Source organism: Henckelia pumila, chromosome 2, assembly GCF_033568475.1.
Source record: "Henckelia pumila isolate YLH828 chromosome 2, ASM3356847v2, whole genome shotgun sequence".
Taxonomy (NCBI): domain Eukaryota; kingdom Viridiplantae; phylum Streptophyta; class Magnoliopsida; order Lamiales; family Gesneriaceae; genus Henckelia; species Henckelia pumila.
In genome coordinates this window covers 104,910,430-104,925,997 of record NC_133121.1, presented here as the reverse complement: position 1 = coordinate 104,925,997, position 15,568 = coordinate 104,910,430, and the positions used below count along the sequence as shown (strand labels likewise).

Here is a 15,568-nt window from a genome sequence, read left to right as displayed (position 1 = left end):
TACAATATGAGAGATTGAATTAAGATTGACCGTAATAGAGTAAAAACACACAACCGAACAATTCATGTAGACAGAGAAGACGAACTATTTTTACATTATGGAGTTGCAAAAGAAAAGTGGAGATAAACTGCAACATTAAGCTGAGAACTTAAATTCTAGTATGCACCAAGGTTTTAACATCAAGACACCAAGATAAGCAATCGCATCAATGATGAAGTAAATATACAAATCAACAAAGCCCTGGGCTATCATTTATTCATGTGGTGAATGAGGGAATTGTATGCTTATTTGACGCGTCTCTGGTGCAGTAAAAGTATCATTATGCACATAACTCGATGGGCAGAAGCTGTTTGGCCTGAACTGTGGTAAGCTTGTGCTGTTACAGTAGCTGGATCTTGATGAGCTTGAAGACTGCTAGAATGAAACCCGCGTGTGTGAGCTATACTCAATAGGAATTTCACCTCCGAGTGTTTTTACTGCAAATTCGAAACATGGGTCCGACCACAAATCCCCAGGAGGCAAAACTGAAGAAAAACAAGAATCAGAAATTTGGCGTGGTGAAGGATTGGAAGGCACTGGACAATCTTTGACTTTGTTCATGTCATCAATAATAACACCACCGAGAGTTTTGATAGCAAATTCAATGCATGGATCCGTCAACAAGTCTTTCAAAGAGGAATGAAGATGTTTTCCAACTTTTTCATCATCTCTGCTGGGCAATATAGCAATATCTTTCAGCTTGTTATTAGTTGCATTCTCTCTTATCCACTTCATAGAATGTTCTTTCGCAGGATCACAGTTTACGGTTTTTTCAGCAGAATTAGTCTTCGCGTCACATGAGAGCGGTGCTTCTGCATTAGCATGGTTTCTTGTTTTCACTTGTGGTGATGAATCAGCTTCTGCACGAGCAAGTCTCTTGGAAGTCCTTCGAGGTAAGTTGTTTGTCCACTTGTTAGTTAATCTTTTCCTCTTGTTCTTGTGCCCTTGCTTTTCATTGTTTTTGTTAACTTCTGGTGGTGTGTCTTGTAGAACCACAGATGAATCTCCTTCCTTCGAACCTCTGACCTCCGACTTGAAACCAATTTTCTTGGGAAAACGTTCCGACTCTGTAATAAAGCAAAAACCAGTGGTCCTCAACTTCTCATCAAGAAATTTCGTCGTTGCAACAGTTCGTATATGAACTTAGAAAACTTGCAGTATATAATAAAGAAGGAAATGTTTGATATCTTATGCACCTGATTGTATGGTTTGATCCTCGACAACACTACTTTCAACATGATTGAAGACCAATCTCTTGTCTTCAATCATTCCACCTTCCATCTTAATTGCCCGTGGCTTATTTGGAGCGTTCCGGGCCTTATTTTCCATTCTTGCGCCTGTTGAGCCTGCAGCAATTATAAATTCATAAGGAAAATAAGAAATGAAAAAATAAAAACGTTGATCACACCAAAGATATTATGAAACTAGGCGTATCCCAGGCGTGTAAATGCAGTGTTGTTTAAAATTTTCAGCCAACATGTTTTGCACCTAAGTTTAAGCTCTGACCCCGATCAGCATTTTTATCTGCTTCACTGTCGGGCGAAATCTTAACTTCCTCCTTTATATCTTCACGTTCTTCCGCGGTGTTCACAAATTGTAGCTTATCATAAAGTTCCATGGCTTGAGAATTATCAACTTTTGCTCTATGTTCCAAACAATTTTCCCCTGCCATATTATAATTGCTTGTTGCAGGAACTTTTGGGCAGGCGGCAAGCTCCGGTTCTGATTACAAGAAAGAGTACAATTCTTAAGTCAGAATTAGATAGTTGCTACATTCTTGCAAAGGTGTAAATCTTTGTTAAACTAAAAATCCACGTCAATGAACAAATGTTTTGTGCATGCATGCAGCTGTTCTCATTGAAATGCGTTTGTATCTTGTGGCAGTGTAGAAATGGAATTTCGGTTATTGTCGGAAAGACATTTGAAAGATGCTAATTAATGTCAATGCATTAAACAAACAAGGCTCAAGAAGTATGAAGAAAGTTCATGTCGGAATATGTCTACGACAGTCTACCCGAGGATTTGTAAACCATGAAACAAGGGTGAAAAAGAGGGTGTGGGTCAAGCAAAGTTGTCTGTATCAGATGAACCGGATATGTATTTAGCACCTGATGCTAGTCTTTTATTCCCAGTAGCATTTTTGGTAATCAATCTCTTATTCAGTCTCCCTCTGTTGGTTCCAGTAGATGACTAAAAAAGAAGCAGCCAAGAAAAATAATAATATTCAATGATGTGAAGAATTCAAGCACTAAACAAATAAAATTACATTTGAGAATGCATCAAAGATTCAAAAGCATGGTACAAACTTAAAACATAAGTCATATAAAAAGACCCCCTTACATGCCGAGGTCATGAGTAGAAAAAAGCATTTTACTAATGTAAACAATGGCTAGGAGCTTTATACAAGGGCTGTGAAGGTTAAAAAAATCGAGGTATATAAGACCGAGAAATTTAGTCAAAAAATTAAAAGAAAAGACCAAAACATCAACAAATCTACTAACAGTTTCAAATTTATCTCCCAACTCGTCGTTGGCATGACCTTTGTCATCTGGCTTGCACTTGGCCATTTCTGAATCTGTCGTTTTGAGGAAACGGGAAACTTCTTGTAACGCTCGATAGTTTTAAATACGTAAATCCGCATGCATAATTAGGATATTTGATTATTTAAATTTTAGATTTATGGGTTAAATAATTATGTGAATTATTTGTGCATGATTTTAATTTATTTTTAAGCATTTAACCCATAATTAGTGATTTTTATGATTTTTAGTATTTTAATTATTTTATCGCGTAGACGGGACCGTGGACGGACGAGATGACAACTTTCTAGCCAATTAATTTCATGAGCCTTTTTAGAGCCCAAAAATATTATTTTGAGTTTTATTATCTCAAAATTTTTAGTATTTAATTTTATATAATTTTATGAGTCCATTTTTATTCAAAATAAGCCAAAATATTGACTTTTTAGTATTTTTAAAATTCCCTTAATTATGAATTTCGGGATTTGTAAATTATTATCAGATTTTAATTGTTAGTAGAGTTTTAAGTTATATATATTTTGAATTTAAAAACCCTTATTTATATATTTTAATTATCCTAAAAACCTATCTTTATTAAAATAAAAACTTTAACCTAATCTACCCCAAACCCTTAACCGATCCTTCACCCTAGTAGCCGCCTCCCTCCCTTCTCCATCATCTTCTTCATCGAGCAGCCCTAAGAAAGAACACCATAGCCACGTTTTTGAAGGTCCAAAGCAAGTCGTCGTCGTCCCATCGTCCCGAAATCGTCTCACGCCCGTTTTTCTCTTCATTTTCGGTGAAAGGCATGATTTTCTTCCAATATTTTTGTACCTATCAGATATTATATTGTGTGGATTGTGTATGCATCAAAACCTTCAATCTTTTTCAGAAAATGGTTCGAGTGTTCGGATTTTTCCAAGGTTACTTGTTTTTCATGGTTCATGTTCAAGTTTTTAGGCCATGGGTGCGTTCTATCTGCTGGCTAGGGTCCCTAGGGTGTCCTAGGTGTGACTGGACTCGAGTGGCTCGAATGGCTCGAGCCAAACGAGCCAAGAAACCATCTAGAGTCGATCGGGTCCCAAGGAGTTGCAGATTAGGGTTTCGGGATTTAGGGCTTCGGGTTCGACGTGCAGGCTGCATGGGGGCTAGGGCTGGGTCAGGTCAGGTCGGCCCAGACGTGGGCTACGTCTGGGAGGCGGCGCTCCGGCCAGGGGCGGCCGGAGCAGGCCGGCAGCAGCCATGGAGTGGCTGCTGCTCACGGCCGCATCCGAGAAGAGGTAAGGGGGATCGGGTTAGGGTTTTAGGTGTGGTCCGGGTCGGGTCAGTGGTCCGGGTTGGGTCAGTAGGGTAGTGGGTCGGGTTAAGTGGGTTCGGGTCCGGGTTTGGTGGGTCAGGCTCGAGTCTTTTTATTTTTAAAATATTTTATGAATTAATGGGTTTTTGGGTCTATTAATTTGAAATAAAATTATTTGGACTCCCAAATAATTTTATTTGGGCTTTTAAAATTTTAATTAAGTTAGTCCATTAATTTTATGGGCTTTTGAGCCCATAAAAATTATTGGGCCAGTCTTTGGGCTTTTGGGCCCATTGGGCCAGTTTAAGTTGTTATTGGGCCTAGAATGCTTTAATGGTCTTTAATTATTTAATTGGGCTTAAAATAATTTTTATTGGGCTTAAGTATGTTATTGGGCCAGTTTCAGTGTTAATGGGTCAGATTTAAGTAAATGGGCTTGAGTGTTAGGGCCAGCAGTCCAAGACCATCCATGAAAAAATTGCATGTGTCCTGATTATATATTTAATTATTTTTATGCATTGAAGTTATTTTAATATTTATATGTTAGTAATAAATTTAAATTAAATATATATGAAGGACACACATTTTAATTAAGTACATGCATTCATGAAATCATTTTATGCATAATTAAATGTTTAAGGTTGAGCAATAATAAAATATTTTATGTTGGAAGTTGAAGTAGTGTGACAATTTAAGGGGGATTCGTCCCCATATGTGAACTATTGAAGGGCAGTTTACTGCCAATTTAAGAGGTGATTCGTCACCGCCACGTACGTTGGTTTCCACGCTGATCAGTATTTAATGTATGATTTAAGGTTACACTACGAATACAACCATGCGATGTTAGAAAATAAATTGCTCAACAATGTTTATGTATTATGTTATGTAAGTTATGTTAGGTTATGTTATGAAATTTTCAAGCATGCTCATTCATGTATATGTATGGATTAGTATTTAATTGTTTTAAATTATTTTAAAGCCTTGTTATGTTAGCATGTTGGGCCTCTAGGCTCACTACACTGGTATGGTGCAGGTGAGTACGTTGAGGATGAGGTTGTACCCACCGGAGGCGAGGATGTATGAGCGGGCATGCAGTGACCCCGTGACCGTGATAGATGTCTGAGTCACATGCATGTTTTTGATTATGTCAGCACGTTATACATTTTATATTATTTTTTTTCAGTGGTTGTGAGTTTTGAATATTTTATTGAATATTGTCAGTGCATGCAAATTTTAATCATTTTATTTATGCAGTATTTTTAATTAAATATTTGACTCAGATATTTATTTTATTTTAAAGAATGCATTTTTATTTAAGTATTTAATTGTTTATTTATTTATTTATTTTTAAATCTTTTTATTTTGTGCATATATGTATGGGCATATATGTACATATTTTATTTAGTAAGTATAAAAAAAAAAAAAAATTCCGCATATTTATTTATTTAATAATTATAGAGTTAGGGTCGTTTCAGTTGGTATCAGAGCACGGTCCTTGGAGGGGTCATTACTGCTATGCGAGCTCAGAAATCCACGCTACCGGTCTGTAAGTTTTAAGTGTTTATAGCATGATTTAATTCTTTGGATTTAAGTTAGTATTACTTTTAAACAACTTAGTTATGCATGGCGATTTACGTAAAGAAATATGTGGTGGTGCAGAATGCCTCCGAGACCAGTTAACAGACGTGGGGGACCTCCACCTCCACTTCCGCAGAACCATATTGCAGCATTGGAGCAGGCCAATGCAAATATGATGGCAGGGATTACTGCTCTGTTAGAGCAGCAGGCTACTCGTCCCAGGTTGTCTCATGAGGAGGACGTTGCTGAGAGGTTCCAGAAGAAGGGACCCAAGGAGTTTGTGGGTACCACCGATCCTTTGGTGGCGGAGGGATGGATTCGCTCTCTGGAGTCCATCTTTGCTTATATGGGGATCACAGACACCGACAGGGTGAACTGTGCGACGTACATGCTGAGGGGTGATGCAGCGCTCTGGTGGGAGGGTGCAGCCCGGGGAGTTCACCTTCCTACACTGATCTGGGCAGAGTTTAGGCGTATCTTCTACGCCAAGTACTTCACTGAGGATGTGCGCAGTCGCATGATCCGAGAGTTTATGAGTCTCCGTCAGGGGGACAAGACAGTGGTTGAGTATGTGAGACAGTTCGAGAGGGGCTGTCACTTTGTGCCTCTGATTTCAGATAGTCCACCAGAGAAGTTGAGGCAGTTTGTGGAGGGTTTGAGGGCGGATATCAAGCATGATGTTTGCATGGCAGACGTCCTTACTTATAAGTCTGCAGTCAGTAGAGCCTTGCGTTCCGAGGAGGGTCGGAGAGAGATCCAGAGAGAGCAGCAGGGGAAGAGGCAGTTTCAGGCTGGGTATCAGCGACCATCTTCGCAGCCTCCTGCGAAGAAGCAGTATACAGGGCCGGCTAAGGGCCCGAATCCACAGCCGAGGCCACAGCAGCAGAGGGGCGAGGCCCCTAATGCCATAGCTTATCCCACTTGCCCGAAGTGCCAGAAGATGCATTCGGGACCTTGTCTATTGGGAGCAGGAGTTTGCTACCACTGTAGGGAGCCAGGGCATCAGATAGCTAACTGCCCGAGGAAGAAGAACACCGCTGGTAGGGTGTTTGTGATGCAGGCCGAGGAGGTAGATCCAGACACCTCCTTGATCACCGGTATATCTTACCCCTAACTTTTAATAATTTTATTTTGGTTAAAAGTTCGTCTTTAATATGGAATTTGTTGTTATTTGGGTTATTTAACTGCATGTTAGAATAGGAAGCATGTTTTACTTGTGATTAGAATTAAGAATTTGTAGTGACTCGTTGGGAAAAATTTAGTAGTGGTATGAAACTGTTGGGAATTTTCTGCGTGCAGAGAGAATTCTAGTTGGAGGCAACTCCACGTTTGCGTTGCTAGATTCAGGGGCTACACATTCGTTTATCTCCCTGGAGTTTATCAGGCGGGTAGGCATCACACCTGAGAGTAGTGACAGTGGGTATGATGTTACTATGCCGTCAGGGCAGATTATTTCTACCTCGAAGGTTATTCGAGGACTGGAGTTGGAGCTGCAGGGACACTCCATTCGAGCAGATGTAGTAGTTTTGCCATTGAGTGGATTCGATTTGCTTTTGGACATGGACTGGTTGACAGTCAATGGAGCTTCGATTGATTTTCGTCGGAGATCAGTGTCAGTGAGACCTACAGTGGGCGACCCGTTCACTTTTCATGCATCTCAGAGCAGTGATATGTCTCGGGTGATATCTCATATTCAGGCGAGGAAGTTGTTGAGACGGGGTTGCCAGGGGTTTCTAGCGAGTATTGTCACGACTTCAGAGCCATCTAGCAGCTCATTATCAGAGATAGAGGTGGTTCGTGACTTTCCGGATGTCTTTCCGGAGGATGTTGCCAGAATTCCACCAGTGAGAGAGGTGGAGTTCAGCATCGACTTAGTGCCAGACACCGTGCCTATCTCTAAGGCACCGTACAGACTTGCTCCTACCGAGATGAAAGAGTTGAAGGAGCAGATTCAGGAGTTGTTAGAGAAAGGCTTTGTTCGTCCTAGCTTTTCTCCGTGGGGGGCTCCGGTGTTATTTGTGAAGAAGAAGGATGGCAGTATGAGACTGTGCATCGATTACCGAGAGCTCAACAGGGTCACAGTGAAGAACAAGTATCCATTGCCGAGGATAGAGGATTTATTTGACCAGTTGCAGGGAGCTTCGGTGTTCTCCAAGATCGACCTGCGATCTGGTTATCATCAGTTGCGTGTTAGAGATGCAGATGTATCCAAGACTGCTTTCAGGACACGATATGGGCATTACGAGTTCTTAGTGATGCCTTTTGGGATGACCAATGCTCCAGCGGTTTTCATGGATCTCATGAACCGAGTCTTTCAGCCGTATCTAGATCAGTTCATCATAGTCTTTATTGATGATATTTTGATCTATTCTAGGAGCATCGAGGAGCATAGACAGCATCTTCAGACAGCCTTGCAGACTTTGAGGGAGCATCGGTTGTATGCCAAGTTCAGCAAGTGCGAGTTTTGGCTTGAGCAGGTGGCATTTCTTGGCCACATTATTTCGAGAGATGGGATCGCAGTTGATCAGTCTAAGGTTGAGGCAGTGCAGAATTGGGGTATTCCGAAGAATGCTTCAGAGATTCGCAGTTTCTTGGGTTTGGCAGGATATTATAGGAAGTTCATCAAGGGTTTTTCCTCTATTGCAGTACCCTTGACTTCCTTGACCAAGAAGAATGCGAAGTTTATCTGGAGTTCAGACTGTCAGAGGAGCTTCGATCAGCTGAAGGAAGCACTCACTACTGCACCAGTGTTAGCGATGACAGTACCACACGAGGAGTTAGTGGTGTACACCGATGCGTCTAAACTGGGTTTAGGCGCAGTACTTATGCAGTGTGGTAAGGTTATTGCGTATGCGTCGAGGCAGCTGAAGATTCATGAGCAGAACTACCCGACGCATGACTTGGAGTTGGCAGCAGTGGTCTTCGCTTTGAAAATCTGGAGGCACTATCTGTATGGCGAGAAGTGCAAGATTTTCACAGACCACAAGAGTCTCAAGTACTTCTTCACACAGAAGGAGTTGAACATGAGACAGCGCAGATGGTTGGAGTTGGTGAAGGACTATGATTGTGACATTAGCTACCATCCGGGTAAAGCTAATGTAGTGGCCGATGCTTTGAGTCGGAAGTCGTCAGTGGTATCATGTTTGACCGTACAGTTACCACTACAGAGCGAGATTCAGAGATTTGGCTTGGAGTGTTATCCGAGTGGCCATGCACCGAGCTTGTCAGTGTTAACGGTGCAGCCAGTTCTGCGAGATCGGATTAGAGAGGGACAGTCTACTGATGAGGAGTTGCAGCGATGGAGACAGAGAGATGAGGCTAGAGGTAATCTCTTGTATACAGTGGAGGATGGTATCGTTCAGTACCGTGGTAGGATGTGGGTACCGAACGTCGATCAGTTGAGAGCTGAGATTTTAGCAGAGGCTCACACATCTCCGTACTCCATTCACCCCGGAAGTACGAAGATGTACAAAGATTTGCAGCTATTGTATTGGTGGCCCGGGATGAAGAGTGACATCGGGAGAGTGGTGTCAGAGTGCTTGACTTGTCAGCAAGTCAAGGCAGAGCATCAGCGTCCAGCAGGACTTCTTAGACCTCTTCCTATTCCGGAATGGAAATGGGAGAATATTACGATGGACTTTGTGGTTGGCTTACCGAGGAGTGCCAGAGGTTGCACAGCGATTTGGGTGATTGTGGATAGACTCACCAAGTCAGTTCATTTCTTGCCGGTGAGGACTACTTATACTTTGACACAGTATGCAGAGCTTTACATCAGAGAGATTGTTAGATTGCATGGCATACCAGTGTCTATTGTGTCAGACAGAGATCCGAGATTCACATCTGCGTTTTGGAAGAGTCTGCACACAGCTTTGGGGACGAGGCTTTTGTTCAGTACAACATTTCATCCCCAGACAGATGGCCAGTCTGAGAGGGTGATCCAGGTTCTCGAGGATCTTCTGAGAGCTTGTGTCATTGATTTTCGGGGCTCTTGGGAGACTAGACTGCCATTAGTGGAGTTTACCTATAACAACAGTTTTCAGTCGTCTATAGGTATGGCTCCTTATGCAGCATTGTATGGGAGGAGATGCAGATCTCCTGTGCATTGGGATGAGGTTGGTGAGCGGATTTTGCTGGGTCCTGAGATTGTGCAGCAGACAGCTGACATTGTGACTCAGATTCGAGATCGGATGAGGACTGCTCAGAGTCGGGAGAAGAGTTATGCAGATGCCAGACGACGAGATTTGGAGTTCGCTGTAGGTGATCACGTATTCCTAAAGGTGTCACCTATGAAGGGAGTAGTGCGTTTTGGCCGGAGAGACAAGCTTAATCCGAGGTATATAGGGCCATTCGAGATCTTGGAGAGAGTTGGCACGTTGGCCTACCGTTTAGCTCTACCTCCAGGGCTAGCGGCAGTGCACAACGTTTTCCATGTATCTATGCTTCGGAGATATGTCTCCAACCCGTCGCATGTGTTGGATTTTGAGCCCTTACAGTTGCCACCAGATCTAGTGTATGAGGAGAGGCCAGTGCGGATCTTGGCAAGGGAGGAGCGGAGGCTTAGGACGCGGGTCATACCGATGGTCAGAGTCCAGTGGCTGAATCACTCGGAGGAGGAAGCTACTTGGGAGACCGAGGCAGATATGAGGACTCGCTACCCGGAGTTGTTCGGGTAAGTACTTTAATTTCGAGGACGAAATTCAATTTAAGGGGGGGAGAATTGTAACACCCGGTAGTTTTAAATACGTAAATCCGCATGCATAATTAGGATATTTGATTATTTAAATTTTAGATTTATGGGTTAAATAATTATGTGAATTATTTGTGCATGATTTTAATTTATTTTTAAGCATTTAACCCATAATTAGTGATTTTTATGATTTTTAGTATTTTAATTATTTTATCGCGTAGACGGGACCGTGGACGGACGAGATGACAACTTTCTAGCCAATTAATTTTATGAGCCTTTTTAGAGCCCAAAAATATTATTTTGAGTTTTATTATCTCAAAATTTTTAGTATTTAATTTTATATAATTTTATGAGTCCATCTTTATTCAAAATAAGCCAAAATATTGACTTTTTAGTATTTTTAAAATTCCCTTAATTATGAATTTCGGGATTTGTAAATTATTATCAGATTTTAATTGTTAGTAGAGTTTTAAGTTATATATATTTTGAATTTAAAAACCCTTATTTATATATTTTAATTATCCTAAAAATCTATCTTTATTAAAATAAAAACTTTAACCTAATCTACCCCAAACCCTTAACCGATCCTTCACCCTTGTAGCCGCCTCCCTCCCTTCTCCATCATCTTCTTCATCGAGCAGCCCTAAGGAAGAACACCATAGCCACGTTTTTGAAGGTCCAAAGCAAGTCATCGTCGTCCCGTCGTCCCGGAATCGTCTCACGCCCGTTTTTCTCTTCATTTTCGGTGAAAGGCATGATTTTCTTCCAATCTTTTTGTACCTATCAGATATTATATTGTGTGGATTGTGTATGCATCAAAACCTTCAATTTTTTTCAGAAAATGGTTCGAGTGTTCGGATTTTTCCATGGTTACTTGTTTTTCATGGTTCATGTTCAAATTTTTAGGCCATGGGTGCGTTCTATCTGCTGGATAGGGTCCCTAGGGTGTCCTAGGTGTGACCTGGACTCGAGTGGCTTGAATGGCTCGAGCCAAACGAGCCAGGAAACCATCTAGAGTCGATCGGGTCCCAAGGAGTTGCAGATTACGGTTTCGGGATTTAGGGCTTCGGGTTCGACGTGCAGGCTGCATGGGGGCTGGGGCTGGGTCTGGTCAGGTCGGCCCAGACGTGGGCTACGTCTGGGCGGCGGCGCTCCGGCCAGGGGCGGCCGGAGCAGGCCGGCAGCAGCCATGGAGTGGCTGCTGCTCACGGCCGCAGCCGAGAAGAGGTAAGGGGGATCGGGTTAGGGTTTTAGGTGTGGTCCGGGTCGGGTCAGTAGGGTAGTGGGTCGGGTTAAGTGGGTTCGGGTCCGGGTTTGGTGGGCCGGGCTCGAGTCTTTTTATTTTTAAAATATTTTATGAATTAATGGGTTTTTGGGTCTATTAATTTGGGCTTTTAAAATTTTAATTAAGTTAGTCCATTAATTTTATGGGCTTTTGAGCCCATAAAAGTTATTGGGTCAGTCTTTGGGCTTTTGGGCCCATTGGGCCAGTTTAAGTTGTTATTGGGCCTAGAATGCTTTAATGGGATTTAATTATTTAATTGGACTTAGAATAATTTTTATTGGGCTTAAGTATGTTATTGGGCCAGTTTCAGTGTTAATGAGCCAGATTTAAGTAAATGGGCTTGAGTGTTAGGGCCAGCAGTCCAGGATCATCCATGAAAAAATTGCATGTGTCCTGATTATATATTTAATTATTTTTATACATTGAAGTTATTTTAATATTTATATGTTAGTAAGAAATTTAAATTAAATATATATGAAGAACACACATTTTAATTAAGTACATGCATTCATGAAATCATTTTATGCATAATTAAATGTTTAAGGTTGAGCAATAATAAAATATTTTATGTTGAAAGTTGAAGTAGTGTGACAATTTAAGGGGGATTCGTCCCCATATGTGAACTATTGAAGGGCAGTTTACTGCCAATTTAAGAGGTGATTCGTCACCGCCACGTACGTTGGTTTCCACGCTGATCAGTATTTAATGTATGATTTAAGGTTACACTACGGATACAACCATGCGATGTTAGAAAATAAATTGCTCAACAATGTTTATGTATTATGTTATGTAAGTTATGTTAGGTTATGTTATGAAATTTTCAAGCATGCTCATTCATGTATATGTATGGATTAGTATTTAATTGTTTTAAATTATTTTAAACCCTTGTTATGTTAGCATGTTGGGCCTCTAGGCTCACTACACTTGTATGGTGCAGGTGAATACGTTGAGGATGAGGTTGTACCCACCGGAGGCGAAGATGTATGAGCGGGCATGCAGTGACCCCGTGACCGTGATAGATGTCTGAGTCACATGCATGTTTTTTATTATGTCAGCACGTTATACATTTTATATTATTTTTTTTCAGTGGTTGTGAGTTTTGAATATTTTATTGAATATTGTCTGTGCATGCAAATTTTAATCATTTTATTTATGCAGTATTTTTAATTAAATGTTTGACTCAGATATTTATTTTATTTTAAAGAATGCATTTTTATTTAAGTATTTAATTGTTTATTTATTTATTTATTTTTAAATCTTTTTATTTTGTGCATATATGTATGGGCATATATGTACATATTTTATTTAGTAAGTATAAAAAAAAAAAAAAAATTCCGCATATTTATTTATTTAATAATTATAGAGTTAGGGTCGTTTCACTTCTTGCATATATCGGAAATGACGTCCACTAATAGGATCAATGTAGTACTGCAAAAATATGAACATATCAAACGAAGTAAGATGTAACTGATAACCATTAGAGAAAAGAAAGATAACAGATTTAGTTGAAAGATGGTAGAAAATGCAAAAGATGCTGTACCGGATCTCTCCTGGTCTTGCCACCTTTCTTTTTAGTCCTAATTTCTTTGATCCATCCAGGGGGTAAGCTATCCGCTGCGATCTTTTTTACCACAATCTAAAATATGGCACAATCAATATAGGGAAATGTTGCAAGAAAAGAACTAATATGTAACTGCCCGTCACAGTACGGGATTTCAGTGACCGTGCTACTTATATGGGTCCCATATATTGAATTCTGAAAGCACCCAAGGGAGGATCTATCCTCCATCCCTTAAGTTGAGCCACTTAAAGAGAGTGTTTACGATTTCTAAAAAAAGTTATTTTTCATTTTTCACTTCACACACTCCTTAAAGTAGGCGTGACAGAAGAAATAGATGTTTAAAAGAAATGCATGCTGATGACAAAAATATACATCACATTGCTTGTCCATTGATTTCAGCTCCTTCAGTTGATGTTTCCCAGCATTCTTGAGATACCGTAGCAGCTCGGGCTTGGAGTTGTATTTGAGGCCATTTGAAAGATTGATATAATACTGGAGAAAAACCGAAGACAATGATCAGTATCGACAATCGACATGATTTCCTATGAGCAAAATTATAAGGAAAGATCTACTGATCCTTTTTCCATTTATCATAATCTCAAATTTTACAATTTCAGATGTGAACTCGGTATTAAATTGAACATCAACTTCTAACTGCAAGCAAGGGGAAATAATTTAATCATCTTCATCCCAGAAGAGATTTTCCACCCTACAGAGCCACAGCAATTTGAACTATTAGAGGGCACAACAAATGGATTTTAAATAACTAAATTTCATTAATGTCACGAAGACCATGTACATGTTTACATACATCAATGCAACATAGCAAGTTAAAACCAAAAACAAAAGCACAAAGGGAACATATTAGGAAAAGATGTATATGGACTATACTTTTTCGGGAGTTGAGGTATCCACGCTTCTCATCTTGTGTCTCACCCCTACTCGGTACAGCCTCCAGTGAAGTAATCAAAGTATACTCTTGTTAGAGTGTGTGCTAACTGCCTATACAATAGTATACTATCCTATTAATTTCTCCTTTCGCTTTACGAGCATGGCTCATCAGCCAATTCCACAATTTAAGAATCTATGCCTTTTGCGCGTGCAAAGCAGTAACTATAATCTGGCTAGAACTTCGAAGCAAACAACACATTCCAAATAGAATAAGCACAGTCCTAAGAAAGCAACTTCAAGCAAGATTATCAATAAAATGCAACGATTCAACGACTTTGCGTTCCCGTTTCGCCAAAGTGAATCTAGTGAATACTACTAGCATCCCATCAAATAAACCCCATTCCATTTCTAAGCCGAAACCTTCCGGCTCCTCTGATTGCTCATCCTTTACCATACACATAAAAACAAGTGATAATTCAACTCACGAAGATCACTTCTTTATCTACATCCTCCACAACCAAAGCCACAAATTCTCGAATAATCACAACCCCATGGCAACACATATAACACATAACAAGTAAACAGCAAAAAAAATATTGTAGAAATAAGAGAGACATCAAAATTGAAAGTGGTTAAACTAATGTACCTTGTCTCTCTTTCCAGAACCCCTAATTCTTACACTAACTTCCCAACCTTCTGGAAGCCAATCCGGGTCATTACCCATGTCAAGAACACTCCAATCAGCACAAGTTTTTTTTAACAGAAACAACTGCAACAACACACCAACAGAAAACGTAAATTGTACAAAAAAATCAAGAAAAACAGAAACCTTTTTCAATGTTCACACCAAGTTTTCTCTTCTATTACACTCATTGTTATTCTCGGAAGAGAAAAAAGTTTTTTTTCAAAGACTTGGGCCATACATTACAATAGATTATTGTTCAGAGAAGTTAATGGGAGGAGGTGGTGGGGTGAACCAGACAAAAACATATGTACAACCACGTGTCGCCAAACTTTCTGCGTATGCATTTCGAGAAAAAAAGATGAACACTAGAGGTGTCCAAGATCATTACACAGATTTCAGGAACAGTGAATGAGTGCGCTTAAAGAGTTTTATTATTAAAAGATTTTGTTTTAGCTTTTGTCTGATTCTGCTCCATGTTCTTGTATTAGTATAATATTTGGATAATTGTAGTTATTATATATCCTAACCCCTTTGACCATCACGTGAGCCATGTGACTCTTTCGCGGTTAGCGGTTTTGTTAGGTACAGTAAGTAAGTTCCTTGGCTTCAACAAAAATGGAAAATTAGCCCAACCCATTAGTCGTTGTATCCCATTCATTTTCACGGGAGTGCGCGCAATCTTTTAAAAAAAAAAAAAATGGTTGACCAAAGTCTATTTATCCAAGTATCTCCGGGCTTTTACGATATTACTTTTTTTACGAGTAGTATTATTTACATTGAAAAATAATATTTTTTTAATAAAAAAATTATCAAGTCAAATCAAATGACAGATAGATAGTCTTAATGAGTTTTTTTTTAAAAAAAAAAAATGCAAACACTATCTCAATTAAACTCGAATATTGTTTTTGCTTAACTTAATCCAAATTCGAAAGCTAGTAGTGTGTTGATTCTAATTCTTTGAATTTTTTTTATATTTTGGTAAATATATTGAAAATTTTTGGACAATATTAACTCAAATCCAAAATT

At 39.9% G+C, this 15,568-nt stretch overlaps 1 protein-coding gene across 6 annotated transcripts; it reads right to left on the bottom strand.

Moving 5' to 3' along the window:
* Nucleotides 1-101: 101 nt before the first annotated feature.
* LOC140884267 (uncharacterized) lies at nucleotides 102-14,910 on the bottom strand. 6 transcript variants are annotated; one of them, XM_073290972.1, is made up of 8 exons: nucleotides 14,781-14,910; nucleotides 14,504-14,626; nucleotides 13,339-13,458; nucleotides 12,946-13,041; nucleotides 2,148-2,229; nucleotides 1,528-1,761; nucleotides 1,236-1,385; nucleotides 102-1,106 (listed from the first exon to the last, which is right to left on the bottom strand). In XM_073290972.1, the coding sequence occupies exons 2-8, from the start codon at nucleotides 14,579-14,581 to the stop codon at nucleotides 415-417; spliced, it is 1,452 nt and encodes a 483-aa protein (XP_073147073.1). In that variant the 5' UTR covers nucleotides 14,582-14,626; nucleotides 14,781-14,910; the 3' UTR covers nucleotides 102-414. The 6 variants fall into 6 exon arrangements, with proteins under 6 accessions (XP_073147073.1, XP_073147075.1, XP_073147078.1 ...); XM_073290974.1 differs by having other exon boundaries at nucleotides 1,546-1,761; XM_073290977.1 differs by lacking the exon at nucleotides 14,781-14,910 and adding an exon at nucleotides 14,687-14,758 and having other exon boundaries at nucleotides 14,504-14,553.
* Between the last annotated feature and the right edge of the window lie 658 nt (nucleotides 14,911-15,568).